This window comes from Scyliorhinus torazame, unplaced genomic scaffold (genome assembly GCF_047496885.1).
Source record: "Scyliorhinus torazame isolate Kashiwa2021f unplaced genomic scaffold, sScyTor2.1 scaffold_1452, whole genome shotgun sequence".
In the NCBI taxonomy this organism is placed as follows: Eukaryota; Metazoa; Chordata; class Chondrichthyes; order Carcharhiniformes; family Scyliorhinidae; genus Scyliorhinus; species Scyliorhinus torazame.
The window spans coordinates 189-19,652 of NW_027309179.1; the positions used below are offsets into that span (position 1 = coordinate 189).

The 19,464-nt window shown below is 57.3% G+C and overlaps 1 protein-coding gene across 1 annotated transcript in view; it reads right to left on the reverse strand.

Moving 5' to 3' along the window:
- Nucleotides 1-287: 287 nt before the first annotated feature.
- The window catches only part of LOC140407317 (serrate RNA effector molecule homolog), a gene marked incomplete at its 3' end in the record, with an annotated part of 39,428 nt that continues 20,251 nt past the window's right edge, over nucleotides 288-19,464 (reverse strand). Inside the window, 7 exon segments of the mRNA XM_072494903.1 lie at nucleotides 288-425; nucleotides 427-480; nucleotides 6,151-6,229; nucleotides 7,447-7,508; nucleotides 9,177-9,355; nucleotides 10,889-10,927; nucleotides 12,322-12,454. Of these exon segments, the coding sequence (XP_072351004.1) occupies nucleotides 288-425; nucleotides 427-480; nucleotides 6,151-6,229; nucleotides 7,447-7,508; nucleotides 9,177-9,355; nucleotides 10,889-10,927; nucleotides 12,322-12,454 (684 nt within the window).

Below are 19,464 nucleotides of genomic sequence, written 5' to 3' on the forward strand. Positions count from 1 at the left end.
GCACAACCTCATACTTTTCCACTTTGTATTCCATCTGCCACTTCTTTGCCCACTCTCCTCGCCTGTCCAAGTCCTTCTGCAGCCCCCTTGCTTCCTCAAATACTACCACCAGTTGCAAGGATCACCGTGGCGAAAACTTCAATTCCCAACTTTCCCCGACAGCTGCTTTTGGCTGCTAAGAGTTCACACGGAGGACGGAGGGTTGGTCTGACATTACAGCTCAGGAGCCTCCCGCAAACCTGTGAAACACACGGAACGTCCTGGCGTTACAGTTTGCCCACACTCACCTCGACTCGCCCTTCCTCGTTGACAGTTTCCGATGACCACAGCTGTGAGCGGTCATCCAGTGAGTGGATGAGTTTAGCCGCCAGTTTGATGTCGTTACGGACGATCTGCTTGTGTTGCGTGATGCCGTTGATACTGCGGGACGCGCCTGGCCAGGTCCCGGTTCACCACAGGGCTCAGCTCGCAGTCTCGCAGCTGCACAGAAAAGAAGATTCGCATCAGCCTGTGTGCCGTGGAACATCAGCACAGACACAATCGGCCCATCAGCCCCATGCTGGTGTCCCTGCTCCACACCTCTCCCCACCCCCCTCCACACCTCTCCCCCCGCCCCCCTCCACACCTCTCCCCCCGCCCCCCTCCACACCTCTCCCCCGCCCCCCCTCCACACCTCTCCCCAACCTCTCCCCGCCCCCCTCCACACCTCTCCCCCGCCCCCCTCCACACCTCTCCCCCGCCCCCCTCCACACCTCTCCCCCGCCCCCCTCCACACCTCTCCCCCGCCCCCCTCCACACCTCTCCCCCCCGCCCCCCTCCACACCTCTCCCCCGCCCCCCTCCACACCTCTCCCCCGCCCCCCTCCACACCTCTCCCCCGCCCCCCTCCACACTCTCTCCCCCGCCCCCCCTCCACACCTCTCCCCCGCCCCCCTCCACACCTCTCCCCCCCGCCCCCCTCCACACCTCTCCCCCGCCCCCCTCCACACCTCTCCCCCCGCCCCCCTCCACCACCTCTCCCCCGCCCCCCCTCCACACCTCTCCCCCGCCCCCCTCCACACACTCTCCCCCGCCCCCCTCCACACCTCTCCCCCGCCCCCCTCCACCACCTCTCCCCCGCCCCCCTCCACACCTCTCCCCCGCCCCCCCTCCACACCTCTCCCCCGCCCCCCTCCACACCTCTCCCCCCGGCCCCCTCCACACCTCTCCCCCGCCCCCCTCCACACCTCTCCCCCGCCCCCCTCCACACCTCTCCCCGCCCCCCCTCCACACCTCTCCCCCGCCCCCCCTCCACACCTCTCCCCCGCCCCCCTCCACACCTCTCCCCCGCCCCCCTCCACACCTCTCCCCCGCCCCCCTCCACACCTCTCCCCCGCCCCCCTCCACACCTCTCCCCCGCCCCCCCTCCACACCTCTCCCCCGCCCCCCTCCACACCTCTCCCCCGCCCCCCTCCACACCTCTCCCCCGCCCCCCTCCACACCTCTCCCCCGCCCCCCGTCCACACCTCTCCCCCGCCCCCCTCAACCTCTCCCCCGCCCCCCCTCCACACCTCTCCCCCGCCCCCCTCCACACCTCTCCCCCGCCCCCCTCCACACCTCTCCCCCGCCCCCCTCCACACCTCTCCCCCGCCCCCCCTCCACACCTCTCCCCCGCCCCCCTCCACACCTCTCCCCCGCCCCCCCTCCACACCTCTCCCCCCGCCCCCCCTCCACACCCTCTCCCCCGCCCCCCTCCACACCTCTCCCCCGCCCCCCTCCACACCTCTCCCCCCGCCCCCCTCCACACCTCTCCCCCGCCCCCCTCCACACCTCTCCCCCGCCCCCCCTCCACACCTCTCCCCCGCCCCCCTCCACACCTCTCTCCCCGCCCCCCTCCACACCTCTCCCCCGCCCCCCTCCACACCTCTCCCCCGCCCCCCCTCCACACCTCTCCCCCGCCCCCCTCCACACCTCTCCCCCGCCCCCCTCCACACCTCTCCCCCGCCCCCCTCCACACCTCTCCCCCGCCACCCTCCACACCTCTCCCCCGCCCCCCTCCACACCTCTCCCCCGCCCCCCTCCACACCTCTCCCCCGCCCCCCCTCCACACCTCTCCCCCGCCCCCCTCCCACACCTCTCCCCGCCCCCCCTCCACACTCTCCCCCCGCCCCCCCTCCACACCTCTCCCCCGCCCCCCCTCCACACCTCTCCCCCGCCCCCCTCCACACCTCTCCCCCGCCCCCCTCCACACCTCTCCCCCGCCCCCCTCCACACCTCTCCCCGCCCCCCCTCCTCACACCTCTCCCCCCGCCCCCCTCCACACCTCTCCCCCGCCCCCCTCCACACCTCTCCCCCCGCCCCCCTCCACACCTCTCCCCCGCCCCCCTCCACACCTCTCCCCCGCCCCCCTCCACACCTCTCCCCCGCCCCCCTCCACACCTCCCTCCCCCGCCCCCCTCCACACACCTCTCCCCCGCCCCCCCTCCACACCTCTCCCCCCGCCCCCCCCTCTCTCCATCTCACCTGATCAGCATCTCCGTCTATTCCTCTCTCCCTCATGTGTTTATCGAGCTTCCCCCCTTAAATGTCTCGATTTCTATTCACCTCAACCACACCCTGTGTGAGCGAGTCCCCACATTCTCCCCACACCCCGTGGGAGCGAGTCCCACATTCTCCCCACTCCCCGTGGGAGCGAGGGCCCACATTCTCCCCCACTCCCCGTGGGAGCGAGTCCCACATTCTCCCCATCCCCGTGGGAGCGAGTCCCACATTCCCCCCCACTCCCTGTGGGAGCGAGTCCCACATTCTCCCCACTCCCCGTGGGAGCGAGTCCCACATTCTCCCCACTCCCCGTGGGAGCGAGTCCCACATTCTCCCCACTCCCCGTGGGAGCGAGTCCCACATACTCCCCACTCCCCGTGGGAGCGAGTCCCCACATTCTCCCCACTCCCCGTGGGAGCGAGTCCCACATTCTCCCCACTCCCCGTGGGAGCGAGTCCCACATTCTCCCCACTCCCCGTGGGAGCGAGGCCCACATTCTCCCCCACTCCCCGTGGGAGCGAGTCCCACATTCTCCCCACTCCCCGTGGGAGCGAGACCCACATTCTCCCACTCCCCGTGGGAGCAAGTCCCACATTCTCCCCGCTCCCCGTGGGAGCGAGTCCCACATTCTCCCCCACACCCCGTGGGAGCGAGTCCCACATTCTCCCCCTCTCCCCCTGGGAGCGAGTCCCACATTCTCCCCACTCCCCGTGGGAGCGAGTCCCACATTCTCCCCTCTCCCCCTGGGAGCGAGTCCCACATTCTCCCCACTCCCCGTGGGAGCGAGTCCCACATTCTCCCCACTCCCCCGTGGGAGCGAGTCCCACATTCTCCCCCACTCCCCGTGGGAGCAAGTCCCACATTCTCCCCACTCCCCGTGGGAGCGAGGCCCACATTCTCCCCCACTCCCCGTGGGAGCGAGTCCCACATTCTCCCCACTCCCCGTGGGAGCGAGTCCCACATTCTCCCCACTCCCCGTGGGAGCGAGGCCCACATTCTCCCCCCACTCCCCGTGGGAGCGAGTCCCACATTCTCCCCCACTCCCCGTGGGAGCGAGTCCCACATTCTCCCCACTCCCCGTGGGAGCGAGTCCCACATTCTCCCCACTCCCCGTGGGAGCAAGTCCCACATTCTCCCCACTCCCCGTGGGAGCGAGGCCCACATTCTCCCCCACTCCCCGTGGGAGCGAGTCCCACATTCTCCCCCACTCCCCGTGGGAGCGAGGTCCCCACATACTCCCCACTCCCCGTGGGAGCGAGTCCCACATTCTCCCCACTCCCCGTGGGAGCGAGTCCCACATTCTCCCCACTCCCCGTGGGAGCGAGTCCCACATTCTCCCCACTCCCCGTGGGAGCGAGGCCCACATTCTCCCCCACTCCCCGTGGGAGCGAGTCCCACATTCTCCCCACTCCCCGTGGGAGCGAGACCCACATTCTCCCACTCCCCGTGGGAGCAAGTCCCAACATTCTCTCCCCGCACTCCCCGTGGGAGCGAGTCCCCACATTCTCCCCACACCCCGTGGGAGCGAGTCCCACATTCTCCCCTCTCCCCCTGGGAGCGAGTCCCACATTCTCCCCACTCCCGTGGGAGCGAGTCCCACATTCTCCCCTCTCCCCCTGGGGAGCGAGTCCCCACATTCTCCCCCACTCCCCGTGGGAGCGAGTCCCACATTCTCCCCACTCCCCGTGGGAGCGAGTCCCACATTCTCCCCACTCCCCGTGGGAGCAAGTCCCACATTCTCCCCACTCCCCGTGGGAGCGAGGCCCACATTCTCCCCACTCCCCGTGGGAGCGAGTCCCACATTCTCCCCACTCCCCGTGGGAGCGAGTCCCCACATTCTCCCCACTCCCCGTGGGAGCGAGTCCCACATTCTCCCCACTCCCCGTGGGAGCGAGTCCCACATTCTCCCCACTCCCCGTGGGAGCGAGTCCCACATTCTCCCCACTCCCCGTGGGAGCGAGTCCCACATTCTCCCCACTCCCCGTGGGAGCGAGTCCCACATTCTCCCCACTCCCCTGTGGGAGCGAGTCCCACATTCTCCCCCACTCCCCGTGGGAGCGAGTCCCACATTCTCCCCACTCCCCGTGGGAGCGAGTCCCACATTCTCCCCACTTACTGGATGAAAACGTTTCTCCCGAATTGTCAGAGACAGGACCAGAACCTCCCTGGGGAGTACAGAGTGAGCAGGATTGGAAGGTGGGGGAGGGTTTGGACACTGCACATGCCGTTATAAAACAGCAATGACTTGGAGATGGAAGTGAGGCCTCTGATTCGGGCGTGTTGGGAGTAATTCTCTCAATTGACCAGCTGAACCAGAATGCTCGCAGACTATAATCAAAGGGCTGTCACTGGGAGGATGGGCTGAATGGTTCTTGTTACAATCTCTCAGCGGACTGAGTCCTTCAACTTAGTCAACCTCACTGCTGTCAAGTGTCGACTTCTGAGGGCAGTCTCACAATATATCAGTGCGCCTGGGAAAACTCAACTCATTTTTCAACTCTGGGGGCATCACAACAGTCTTGATCCTCAGTAATTAAAAAAATATATAATCTACTGGATGTGGGAGTCGCTGGTTAGCCAAGCATTTATTGCCCCATCCCTAATTGCCCCATCAGGTGAGCCGCTGCAGTCCTTGTGGTGTAGGTACACCCACTGTGTTGTTAGGGAGGGTAGTTCCAGGATTTTGCCCCAGCGACAGTGAAGGAACGGCCGATATATTTCCCAGTCGGGACGGTGAGCGACTCGGAGGGGAACCTCCAGGTGGTGGGGTTCCCAGGTATCTGCTGCTCTTGTCCTTCTAGATGGTAGAGGTGGTGGGTTTGGGAGGTGCTGCCTCAGGAACCTTGGTGAGTCGCTGCAGTGCATCTTGTAGATGGTTCACACGGCTGGCACTGTGCGTCGGTGGTGGAGGGAGTGAATGTTTGAACGTGCGTTTGTCGTCTCCGGAGAAGGTTACGGGATGGTCAGCAAGGGCAGGGTAGCTTTCCTGCTTCCCTCGCACCATGTCTTTGGGAGTGAGGTGAACCTGGCCTCCTCCGACTGTGGAGGTCCGGCCTGTGACCTCCCTCGAATTGCGGCTCCCGAGTTGGGGGGACGTTCAGCGTGGGAGACATTCAGAGAGGCAGGATAGATGAGGGGTGCTGGGAATTAACGGAGAGGAAGCCCACAACAGAAGGCGGAAATGTGATCCGCGTGCCGGTGGGGCAGGGAATTTGTAACCCCAACCCAATCAAAGAGCGAACCCCAAATGGCCTGAAGCAGAATTAGAACATAGGACATTACAGCGCAGTACCGGCCCTTCGGCCCTCGATGTTGCGCCGACCTGTGAAACCACTCTAAAGCCCATCTACACTATTCCCTTATCGTCCATATGTCTATCCAATGACCATTTGAATGCCCTTAGTGTTGGCGAGTCCACTACTGTTGCAGGCAGGGCATTCCACGCCCTTACTACTCTCTGAGTAAAGAACCTACCTCTGACATCTGTCCTATATCTATCTCCCCTCAATTTAAAGCTATGTCCCCTCGTGCTAGACATCACCATCCGAGGAAAAAGGCTCTCACTGTCCACCCTATCCAATCATCTGATCATCTTGGAGGGGATATTCCCGCCCGCTGGGGAAGGACTTACTCTGATGTTCTGCAGATTCCAGCAGATTTCTTTGATATTGACGCTGCGATCGAAGGTCACCCACGCTCGTCGGTAAAATCTATTGGAGGGATGGAAATGGCATCTTTAATGAACAATATCGCCCAATGCTAAACGACACGAACCCACCGTCATTCAGCGAACCGCTCGAGGCAGAACCGCACAACTGCCGACTGCCTCGCTCTTCAATACAGTGGTCGAGACATCATAGAGTCATGGGAATGTCGTTTTAAGAAATGGAGCTGCTCAGGTTACTGCAGTGATGTCAGAGTGTGGGTGGAGCTGGGCTGTGGCTCTGCTTTTTAGTTTCACTTTGCGAAAAGCTTGGGTGTGTCTGTTTCTTTTTTTGGTTTCGTTTTCAGTGTTGGAGCTGAAGCCAGACAAAGCAGGTGTACTGTTGTTGGGAGTGCTGCACTGTCAGAGGGTCAGTACTGAGGGAGTGCCGCACTGTCAGAGGGTCAGTACTGAGGGAGTGCCGCACTGTCAGAGGGTCAGTACTGAGGGAGTGCCGCACTGTCAGAGGGTCAGTACTGAGGGAGTGCCGCACTGTCAGCGGGTCAGTACTGAGGGAGTGCCACACAGTCAGAGGGTCAGAACTGAGGGAGTGCCGCACTGTCAGAGGGTCAGAACTGAGGGAGCGCCGCACTGTCAGAGGGTCAGTACTGAGGGAGTGCCGCACTGTCAGAGGGTCAGTACTGAGGGAGTGCCGCACTGTCAGAGGGTCAGTACTGAGGGAGTGCCGCACTGTCAGAGGGTCAGTACTGAGGGAGTGCCGCACTGTCAGAGGGTCAGTACTGAGGGAGTGCCGTACTGTCAGAGGGTCAGTACTGAGGGAGTGCCGCACTGTCAGAGGGTCAGTACTGAGGGAGTGCCACACAGTCAGAGGGTCAGAACTGAGGGAGTGCCGCACTGTCAGAGGGTCAGTACTGAGGGAGTGCTGCACTGTCAGAGGGTCAGTACTGAGGGAGCGCCGCACTGTCAGAGGGTCAGTACTGAGGGAGTGCCGCACTGTCAGAGGGTCAGTACTGAGGGAGTGCCGCACTGTCAGAGGGTCAGTACTGAGGGAGTGCCGCACTGTCAGAGGGTCAGTACTGAGGGAGTGCCGCACTGTCAGAGGGTCAGTACTGAGGGAGTGCTGCACTGTCAGAGGGTCAGTACTGAGGGAGTGCCGCACTGTCAGAGGGTCAGTTTTGAAAGGGCGCCTCAGATAAGTCTGTAAACAGAAGCCAGTTACAGAGATTTCAATGTCATATTGCACACACTATGCTCTGTATTTACCTGCGCTCTGGTTGTGGGTCGGATAGAGCCACTCTCATGAAACCAGGAAACCTTTTACAAAGCTGCAGAACAAGAAAATCAAGTTAGTTAGTTGTTGTTATTAAACCACGGCCTCTGCAGCCAGACAATCGGAACCCAAATGATCTGAGAGACAGGAAAGGAACGGGAGATTTTTCCAGACGAGATGGTGTTTCCCAGTGGCCGGTTTGGGGCCATTTACCTTCCTCAATATTCATAAACTGGACTCAGCGACAAGACGCAGCAAAAGGAGGTTTGTTCTGAAACTTGGTAAAGGAATGGTTAGTGACGAGGCGAGTTCTCGGCTTCAGGGCGGCAGAGAGCAGCGAAAGGATAGACACCTGGCAGCTGGAATTCAACAGAGAAGTGTGAGCGGGTGTAAATTAGGCAACAGTACATGATTAGCAGAGCCATTGCAGCACAGGCGGATGAACAGGCCACATGGCAGCACAGGTGGACATTTAAACAGGCTGGTGAGCAGGCAGACATTGGGGCAGCACGGCAGCTCAGTGGTTAGCACTCTGGCTTCACAGCTCCAGGGTCCCAGGTTCGATTCCAGCTTGGGTCACTGTCTGTGCGGAGTCTGCACGTCCTCCCCGTGTCTGCGTGGGTTTCCTCCGGGCGCTCCGGTTTCCTCCCACAGTCCAAAGATGTGCGGGTTAGGTGGATTGGCCGTGATAAATTGTCCTTAGTGATCAAAAAGGTTAGGCGGGGTTATTGGGTTACGGGGATAGGGTGGAAGCGAGGGTTTAAGTAGATCGGTGCAGACTCGATGGGCCAAATGGCCTCCTTCATAGAAGTGTGTTCCTTTCCTGTCTCTCAGATCATACTGTGTGTTCTATGATTCCTATGATTACAGGACAGGTGGGTGAATTGGTGGACTGAGCACAATCCGTCAAGGTGCCAGCCAAAGTTGATAATTTGGTTTAAAAAGCCTTTGGGTTACTTGCCTGTACCTGTCCTGGGAGTGTTTGATGGGGACAGTGTAGAGGGAGCTTTACTCTGTATCTAACCCCGTGCTGTACCTGTCCTGGGAGTGTTTGATCGGGACAGTGTAGAGGGAGCTTTACTCTGTATCTAACCCCGTGCTGTACCCGTCCTGAGAGTGTTTGATGGGGACAGTGTAGAAGGAGCTTTACTCTGTATCTAACCCCGTGCTGTACCTGGCCTGGGAGTGTTTGATCGGGACAGTGTAGAGGGAGCTTTACTCTGTATCTAACCCCGTGCTGTACCTGGCCTGGGAGTGTTTGATCGGGACAGTGTAGAGGGAGCTTTACTCTGTATCTAACCCCGTGCTGTACCTGTCCTGGGAGTGTTTGATGGGGACAGTGTGGAAGGAGCTTTACTCTGTATCTAATCCCGTGCTGTACCTGTCCTGGGAGTGTTTGATGGGGACAGTGTAGATGGAGCTTTACTCTGTATCTAACCCCGTGCTGTATCTGTCCTGGGATTGTTTGATGGGGACAGTGTAGAGGGAGCTTTACTCTGTATCTAACCCCGTGCTGTATCTGTCCTGGGATTGTTTGATGGGGACAGTGTAGAGGGAGCTTTACTCTGTATCTAACCCCGTGCTGCACCTGTCCTGGGAGTGTTTGATGGGGACAGTGTAGAGGGAGCTTTACTCTGTATCTAACCCCGTGCTGCACCTGTCCTATGTTGCTTGCTTTCCCCAATCAGCTTGATCCAGCAAACGGGGACAATGCCGAACTTACCGATATGATTTCAGCCTTTGAGATGTTTGGAGCGATGCTCCTCATGAAGAGCGAGCAGGTTTTGTGAAGTGGCCGGGGTTTGGGTGTCGTGGCCTCAACCTCCTTCTCCTTGTCTTTGTTTTCCTCCTTGGGCTTTTCCTTCTGTTTCTCCTCTTCCTTCTTCTCTGGCTTTGGCTCATCTGTACAGGTTCAGAGCGTGTTAGTCCTCCCAACAGGCTGGACAATCTGCCCCCCCCCCCCCCCCCACCCACCCTCAGCCTGACCCAGGCGCCTCCACATTCATGACTCTGGCCGTGGCTGTCATTCGGGCAGTCATCTCTGACCTGCCTCCGGATGGAAGCTCCCCGCAGCCCGCACGTCCCGGGGACACACCAGGGTCTCCCGGAATCCAGGGCGAGGTAGCCCATTGGATACAGAACTGGCTTGGCGAGCGAAGCCAAAGGGTGGTTGTGGAGGGTTGCTTTTCAAACTGGAGGCCTGGGACCAGCGGTGTGCCTCAGGGGTCGGTGCTGGGTCCACTGTTATTTGTTATATGTATTAATGATTTGGATGAGAATGTGGAGGCATGGTTAGCAAGTTTGCAGATGACACCAAGATTGGTGGCACAGTGGATAGTGAAGGTTATCTCGGATTGCAACTAGGATTGTGACCAATTGGGCCAGTGGGCCGATGAATGGCAGATGCAGTTTAATTTGGATAAATGTGAGGCGGTGCATTTTGGTCGATTAAATCAGGGCAGGACCGACTCAGTTAATGGTAGGGAGTTGGGGAGAGTTACAGAACAAATAGATCTGGGGGTGCAGGTTCATAGCCCCTTGAAGGTGGAGTCGCAGGTGGACAGGGTGGTGAAGAAGGCGAGGTTTCATTGGTCAGAATATTGAATACAGGAGTTGGGACGTCTTGTTGAACTTGTACAAGACATTGGTAAGACCACACATGGAATACTGTGTTCAGTTCTGGTCACCCTATTCCAGGAAGGATATTGTTAAACTAGAAAGAGTGCAGAAGAGATTGACGAGGATGCTCCCGGGACTTGATGGTCTGAGTTATAAGGACAGGCTGGATAGGCTGGGACTTTCACCCTGGAGCGTCGGAGGCTCAGGGGTGATCTTATAGAGGTCTATAAAATAATGAGCAGCATCGATAAGGTAAATAGTCGGCATCTTTTCCCGAAGGGAGAGGAGTCTAGAACTAGAGGGCAGAGGTTTAAGGTGAGAGGGGAGAGATACAAAAGAGACCAGAGGGGAAAGGGGTTTAGCACACTGGGCTAAATCGCTGGCATTGAAAGCAGACCGAGGCAGGCCAGCAGCACGGTTCAGTTCCCGCACCAGCCTCCCCGAACAGGCGCCGGAATGTGGCGACTAGGGGCTTTTCACAGTAACTTCATTTGAAGCTTACTTGTGACAATAAGCGATTTTCATCTTATTTCATTTCATGTCTTCAGAGGGCGGGGCGCATCTGGAACGAACTGTCAGAGGCAGTGGCAGAGGCGGGTCCAATGTTTTCCTTTAAAGAGCAGGTGGACAGTTACATGGGTGGGTATAGAGGGGTAGGGGCCAAATGTGGGCAAGTGGGACTAGCTCAGTGATAGAAACTGGGCGGCCTGGACCAGCTGGGCCTGTTTCCAGCTGTAAACATCTGTGACTCTGACACACAAGCCATGAAGGAGCGAGGACCGACACTCAGCTCCAGCTGCTTAAAGAGGAACCGACCTTCTTTTGGCGTCTTCTCTTCGTCTTCCTTTGGTTTCTCTGCTTGGAAATCAAGAGAGGAGAATGGAAACAATTACATCAATAAAACAGCATGAATTAAATAGAACGCGGAACATTCCAGCGCAGTACAGGCCCTTCGGCCCTCGATGTTGCGCCGACCTGTGAAACCACTCGAAAGCCCATCTACACCATTCCCTTATCGTCCATATGTCTATCCAATGACCATTTGAATGCCCTTAGTGTTGGCGAGTCCACTACTGTTGCAGGCAGGGCATTCCACACCCTTACTACTCTCTGAGTAAAGAACCTACCTCTGACATCTGTCCTATATCTATCTCCCCTCAATTTAAAGCTATGTCCCCTCGTGCTAGACATCACCATCCGAGGAAAAAGGCTCTCACTGTCCACCCTATCCAATCCTCTGATCATCTTGTATGCCTCAATTAAGTCACCTCTTAACCTTCTTCTCTCTAACGAAAACAGCCTCAAGTCCCTCAGCCTTTCCTCATCAGATCTTCCCTCCATACCAGGCAACATTCTGGTAAATCTCCTCTGCACCCTTTCCAATGCTTCCACATCCTTCCTATAATGCGGCGACCAGAATTGCACGCTATACTCCAAATGCGGCCGCACCAGAGTTTTGTACAGCTGCAACATGACCTCATGGCTCCGAAACTCAATCCCTCTACCAATAAAAGCTAACACACCGTACGCCTTACCATTAGCCCAGTACTCTGTCTTCCTGTGGTGAGAGATTGGGAAATGTTGATGTACAAAGGGACCCGTGTGTCCCAGTACACCCGTCACTGAAAACCAGCACACAGTTAGGAAGGTAAACGGTATGTTGGCCTTCACTGGGAGGGGATTTGAGAACAGGAGGGGGGGATGTCTCCCTGCGGATGGACAGGGCCCTGGTGGGACCACACCGGGAGTAGTGTGCGCGCAGTTTGGGTCTCCTGATCAGAGAATCCCTACAATGCAGGAGGCGACCATTCGGCCCATTGAGTGCACACCGGCCCTCGCTCCGATTGAGCACCCAATCCCCTGCTCCCACCCCCTAAGCCCACTTAACATTTTGGACAACATTAGCAATGGCCAATCCATCGAACCTGCACATCTTTGGACAGTGGGGGGAAACCGGAGGAAACCCACGCAGACACGGGGAGAACGTGCAGACTCCGCACAGACAGTGAGCCGAGGCCGGAATTGAACGCGGGTCCCTGGCGTTGTGAGGCAGCAGTGCTAACCACTGTGTCTGTATCTGAGAAGGGATATAGTTGCCATCAAGGGAGGTCACCAGACTTGTTGGTCAGGTGGCAGGATTGAAGATGAATGGAAAAGTGGGTGAACAGGGACGCTCCCCAACAGCTCACTGTAAGTAACGGAGAAAGTCTGGAGACATAACGCATGACATCAGTAAAACATTCCCCTACCTGGCTCCTCTTCCTCCACCTTTTCCACAACAGGAGGGGGGGCTTCGGGCTCCGATTCCGAATCGGAGGCTGTGGCATCATCCTCGTCGTAGCTATCATCGCCACTGTCTTTCCTCTTCCGCTTCTTAGCGACCTGGAAATTATTGGCAAACACCGTCACTCTGCAGACACGCTCCCATATCAAACACCGTCACTCTGCAGACAGACTCCCGTATCAAACACCGTCACCCTGCAGACACGCTCCCGTATCAAACACCCTCACTCTGCAGACACGCTCCCGTATCAAACACCCTCACTCTGCAGACACGCTCCCGTATCAAACACCCTCACTCTGCAGACAGACTCCCGTATCAAACACCGTCACCCTGCAGACACGCTCCCGTATCAAACACCCTCACTCTGCAGACACGCTCCCGTATCAAACACTGTCACTCTGCAGACAGACTCCCGTATCAAACACCGTCACTCTGCAGACACGCTCCCGTATCAAACACCCTCACTCTGCAGACACGCTCCCGTATCAAACACCCTCACTCTGCAGACACACTCCCGTATCAAACACCGTCACTCTGCAGACAGACTCGCGTATCAAACATCCTCGCTCTGCAGACAGACTCCCGTATCAAACACCCTCACTCTGCAGACACGCTCCCGTATCAAACACCCTCACTCTGCAGACAGGCTCCCGTATCAAACACCCTCACTCTGCAGACACACTCCCGTATCAAACACCGTCACTCTGCAGACACGCTCCCGTATCAAATACCCTCGCTCTGCAGACACGCTCCCGTATCAAACACCCTCACTCTGCAGACACACTCCCGTATCAAACACCGTCACTCTGCAGACAGGCTCCCGTATCAAACACCCTCACTCTGCAGACACACTCCCGTATCAAACACCGTCACTCTGCAGACACACTCCCGTATCAAACACCCTCACTCTGCAGACAGGCTCCCGTATCAAACACCCTCACTCTGCAGACACACTCCCGTATCAAACACCGTCACTCTGCAGACACGCTCCCGTATCAAACACCCTCACTCTGCAGACACACTCCCGTATCAAACACCCTCACTCTGCAGACACACTCCCGTATCAAACACCGTCACTCTGCAGACACACTCCCGTATCAAACACCCTCACTCTGCAGACAGGCTCCCGTATCAAACACTGTCACTCTGCAGACACACTCCCGTATCAAACACCGTCACTCTGCAGACACGCTCCCGTATCAAACACCCTCACTCTGCAGACAGACTCCCGTATCAAACACCCTCACTCTGCAGACACACTCCCGTATCAAACACCGTCACTCTGCAGACACGCTCCCGTATCAAACACCCTCACTCTGCAGACACACTCCCGTATCAAACACCCTCACTCTGCAGACACACTCCCGTATCAAACACCGTCACTCTGCAGACACACTCCCGTATCAAACACCGTCACTCTGCAGACATGCTCCCGTATCAAATACCCTCGCTCTGCAGACACGCTCCCGTATCAAACACCCTCGCTCTGCAGACACGCTCCCGTATCAAACACCGTCACTCTGCAGACAGACTCCCGTATCAAACACCCTCGCTCTGCAGACAGACTCCCGTATCAAACAACCTCGCTCTGCAGACAGACTCACGTATCAAACACCCTCGCTCTGCAGACACGCTCCCGTATCAAACACCCTCACTCTGCAGACAGACTCACGTATCAAACACCCTCGCTCTGCAGACAGACTCCCGTATCAAACAACCTCGCTCTGCAGACAGACTCACGTATCAAACATCCTCGCTCTGCAGACAGACTCCCGTATCAAACACCCTCGCTCTGCAGACACGCTCCCGTATCAAACACTGTCACTCTGCAGACAGGCTCCCGTATCAAACACCCTCGCTCTGCAGACAGACTTCCGTATCAAACACTGTCACCCTGCAGACACGCTCCCGTATCAAACACCGTCACTCTGCAGACACACTCCCGTATCAAACACTGTCACCCTGCAGACACGCTCCCGTATCAAACACCGTCACTCTGCAGACATGCTCCCGTATCAAACACCCTCGCGCTGCAGACACGCTCCCGTATCAAACACCCTCACTCTGCAGACAGGCTCCCGTATCAAACACCCTCACTCTGCAGACAGACTCACGTATCAAACACCCTCGCTCTGCAGACACGCTCCCGTATCAAACACCGTCACTCTGCAGACAGACTCCCGTATCAAACACCCTCGCTCTGCAGACACGCTCCCGTATCAAACACCCTCACTCTGCAGACACACTCCCGTATCAAACACCCTCGCTCTGCAGACAGACTCCCGTATCAAACAACCTCGCTCTGCAGACAGACTCACGTATCAAACACCCTCGCTCTGCAGACACGCTCCCGTATCAAACACTGTCACTCTGCAGACAGGCTCCCGTATCAAACACCCTCGCTCTGCAGACAGACTTCCGTATCAAACACTGTCACCCTGCAGACACGCTCCCGTATCAAACACCGTCACTCTGCAGACAGACTCCCGTATCAAACACTGTCACCCTGCAGACACGCTCCCGTATCAAACACCGTCACTCTGCAGACATGCTCCCGTATCAAACACCCTCGCGCTGCAGACACGCTCCCGTATCAAACACCCTCACTCTGCAGACAGACTCCCATATCAAACACCCTCGCTCTGCAGACAGACTCACGTATCAAACACCCTCGCTCTGCAGACACGCTCCCGTATCAAACACCGTCACTCTGCAGACAGGCTCCCGTATCAAACACCCTCACTCTGCAGACAGACTCACGTATCAAACACCCTCGCTCTGCAGACATGCTCCCGTATCAAACACCGTCACTCTGCAGACAGACTCCCGTATCAAACACCCTCACTCTGCAGACACGCTCCCGTATCAAACACCGTCACTCTGCAGACAGACTCCCGTATCAAACACTGTCACCCTGCAGACACGCTCCCGTATCAAACACCGTCACTCTGCAGACATGCTCCCGTATCAAACACCCTCGCGCTGCAGACACGCTCCCGTATCAAACACCCTCACTCTGCAGACAGACTCCCGTATCAAACACCCTCGCTCTGCAGACAGACTCACGTATCAAACACCCTCGCTCTGCAGACACGCTCCCGTATCAAACACCGTCACTCTGCAGACAGGCTCCCGTATCAAACACCCTCACTCTGCAGACAGACTCACGTATCAAACACCCTCGCTCTGCAGACACGCTCCCGTATCAAACACCGTCACTCTGCAGACAGACTCCCGTATCAAACACCCTCGCTCTGCAGACACGCTCCCATATCAAACACCCTCACTCTGCAGACAGACTCCCGTATCAAACACCCTCACTCTGCAGACACGCTCCCGTATCAAACACCGTCACTCTGCAGACAGACTCCCGTATCAAACACCCTCACTCTGCAGACACGCTCCCGTATCAAACACCGTCACTCTGCAGACAAGCTCCCGTATCAAACACCGTCACTCTGCAGACACGCTCCCGTATCAAACACCGTCACTCTGCAGGCACACTCCCGTATCAAACACCCTCACTCTGCAGACATGCTCCCGTGTCAAACACAGTCACTCTGCAGACACGCTCCCGTATCAAACACCGTCACTCTGCAGACACACTCCCGTATCAAACACCCTCACTCTGCAGACAGACTCCCGTATCAAACACCCTCACTCTGCAGACAGACTCCCGTATCAAACACCCTCGCTCTGCAGACACGCTCCCGTATCAAACACCGTCACTCTGCAGACAAGCTCCCGTATCAAACACCGTCACTCTGCAGACACACTCCCGTATCAAACACCCTCGCTCTGCAGACAGACTCCCGTATCAAACACCCTCACTCTGCAGACAAGCTCCCGTATCAAACACCGTCACTCTGCAGACACACTCCCGTATCAAACACCCTCACTCTGCAGACACACTCCCGTATCAAACACCGTCACTCTGCAGACACACTCCCGTATCAAACACCCTCACTCTGCAGACAGACTCCTGTATCAAACACCGTCACTCTGCAGACACGCTCCCGTATCAAACACCCTCACTCTGCAGGCACGCTCCCGTATCAAACACTGTCACTCTGCAGACACGCTCCCGTATCAAACACCCTCACTCTGCAGACAGACTCCCGTATCAAACACCCTCGCTCTGCAGACAAGCTCACGTATCAAACACCGTCACTCTGCAGACACGCTCCCGTATCAAACACCGTCACTCTGCAGACAAGCTCCCGTATCAAACACCGTCACTCTGCAGACACGCTCCCGTATCAAACACCGTCACTCTGCAGACAGGCTCCCGTATCAAACACCCTCGCTCTGCAGACACGCTCCCGTATCAAACACCGTCACTCTGCAGACACGCTCCCGTATCAAACACCGTCACTCTGCAGACACGCTCCCGTATCAAACACCCTCACTCTGCAGACTGGCTCCCGTATCAAACACCGTCACTCTGCAGACACGCTCCTGTATCAAACACCGTCACTCTGCAGACAGGCTCCCGTATCAAACACCGTCACTCTGCAGACACGCTCCCGTATCAAACACCGTCACTCTGCAGACACGCTCCCGTACCAAACACCGTCACTCTGCAGACAGGCTCCCGTATCAAACACCGTCACTCTGCAGACAGGCTCCATTATCAAACACCCTCACTCTGCAGACACGCTCCCGTATCAAACACCCTCACTCTGCAGACACGCTCCCCTATCAAACACCCTCACTCTGCAGACACGCTCCCGTATCAAACACCCTCACTCTGCAGACAGACTCCCATATCAAACACCGTCACTCTGCAGACAGACTCCCGTATCAAACACCCTCACTCTGCAGACACGCTCCCGTATCAAACACCGTCACTCTGCAGACAGACTCCCGTATCAAACACCGTCACTCTGCAGACAGACTCCCGTATCAAACACCCTCCCTCTGCAGACACACTCCCGTATCAAACACCGTCACTCTGCAGACAAGCTCCCGTATCAAACACCGTCACTCTGCAGACAGACTCCCGTATCAAACACCCTCACTCTGCAGACACGCTCCCGTACCAAACACCCTCGCTCTGCAGACACGCTCCCGTATCAAACACCCTCACCCTGCAGACAGACTCCTGTATCAAACACCGTCACTCTGCAGACACACTCCCGTATCAAACACCGTCACTCTGCAGACACGCTCCCGTACCAAACACCCTCACTCTGCAGACACGCTCCCGTATCAAACACCGTCACTCTGCAGACACGCTCCCGTATCAAACACCCTCACTCTGCAGACATGCTCCCGTATCAAACACCCTCACTCTGCAGACACGCTCCCGTATCAAACACCCTCACTCTGCAGACAGACTCCCGTATCAAACACCGTCACTCTGCAGACAGACTCCCGTATCAAACACCCTCGCTCTGCAGACAGACTCACGTATCAAACACCCTCACTCTGCAGACACGCTCCCGTATCAAACACCGTCACTCTGCAGACACGCTCCCGTATCAAACACCGTCACTCTGCAGACACGCTCCCGTATCAAACACCGTCACTCTGCAGACACGCTCCCGTATCAAACACCCTCGCTCTGCAGACAGACTCGCGTATCAAACACCGTCACTCTGCAGACAGACTCACGCATCAAACACCGTCACTCTGCAGACAGACTCGCGTATCAAACACCGTCACTCTGCAGACAGAGTCCCGTATCAAACACCGTCACTCTGCAGACACGCTCCCGTATCAAACACCCTCGCTCTGCAGACAGACTCGCGTATCAAACACCGTCACTCTGCAGACAGACTCACGCATCAAACACCGTCACTCTGCAGACAGACTCGCGCACAAAACACCGTCACTCTGCAGACAGAGTCCCGTATCAAACACCCTCGCTCTGCAGACAGACTCCCGTATCAAACACCCTCACTCTGCAGACACGCTCCCGTATCAAACACCGTCACTCTGCAGAAACGCTCCCGTATCAAACACCGTCACTCTGCAGACCGACTCCCGTATCAAACACCCTCGCTCTGCAGACACGCTCCCGTATCAAACACCGTCACTCTGCAGACAGACTCCCGTATCAAACACCCTCACTCTGCAGACACGCTCCCGTACCAAACACCGTCACTCTGCAGACCGACTCCCGTATCAAACACCCTCGCTCTGCAGACACGCTCCCGTATCAAACACCGTCACTCTGCAGACAGACTCCCGTATCAAACACCGTCACTCTGCAGACACGCTCCCGTACCAAACACCGTCACTCTGCAGACAGGCTCCCGTATCAAACACCGTCACTCTGCAGACAGGCTCCATTATCAAACACCCTCACTCTGCAGACACGCTCCCGTATCAAACACCCTCACTCTGCAGACACGCTCCCGTATCAAACACCCTCACTCTGCAGACACGTTCCCGTATCAAACACCCTCACTCTGCAGACACGCTCCCGTATCAAACACCCTCACTCTGCAGACAGACTCCCGTATCAAACACCCTCGCTCTGCAGACACGCTCCCGTATCAAACACCGTCACTCTGCAGACACGCTCCCGTATCAAACACCCTCACTCTGCAGACAGACTCCCGTATCAAACACCCTCACTCTGCAGACAAGCTCCCGTATCAAACACCGTCACTCTGCAGACACGCTCCCGTATCAAACACCGTCACTCTGCAGACAGACTCCCGTATCAAACACCGTCACTCTGCAGACACGCTCCCGTATCAAACACCGTCACTCTGCAGACAGACTCCCGTATCAAACACCCTCGCTCTGCAGACACGCTCCCGTATCAAACACCCTCACTCTGCAGACACGCTCCCGTATCAAACACCGTCACTCTGCAGACACGCTCCCGTATCAAACACTGTCACTCTGCAGACAGACTCCCGTATCAAACACCGTCACTCTGCAGACACGCTCCCGTATCAAACACCGTCACTCTGCAGACAGACTCCCGTATCAAACACCCTCGCGCTGCAGACACGCTCCCGTATCAAACACCCTCACTCTGCAGACACGCTCCCGTATCAAACACCCTCACTCTGCAGACAGACTCCCGTATCAAACACCCTCGCTCTGCAGACACGCTCCCGTATCAAACACCGTCACTCTGCAGACAGAC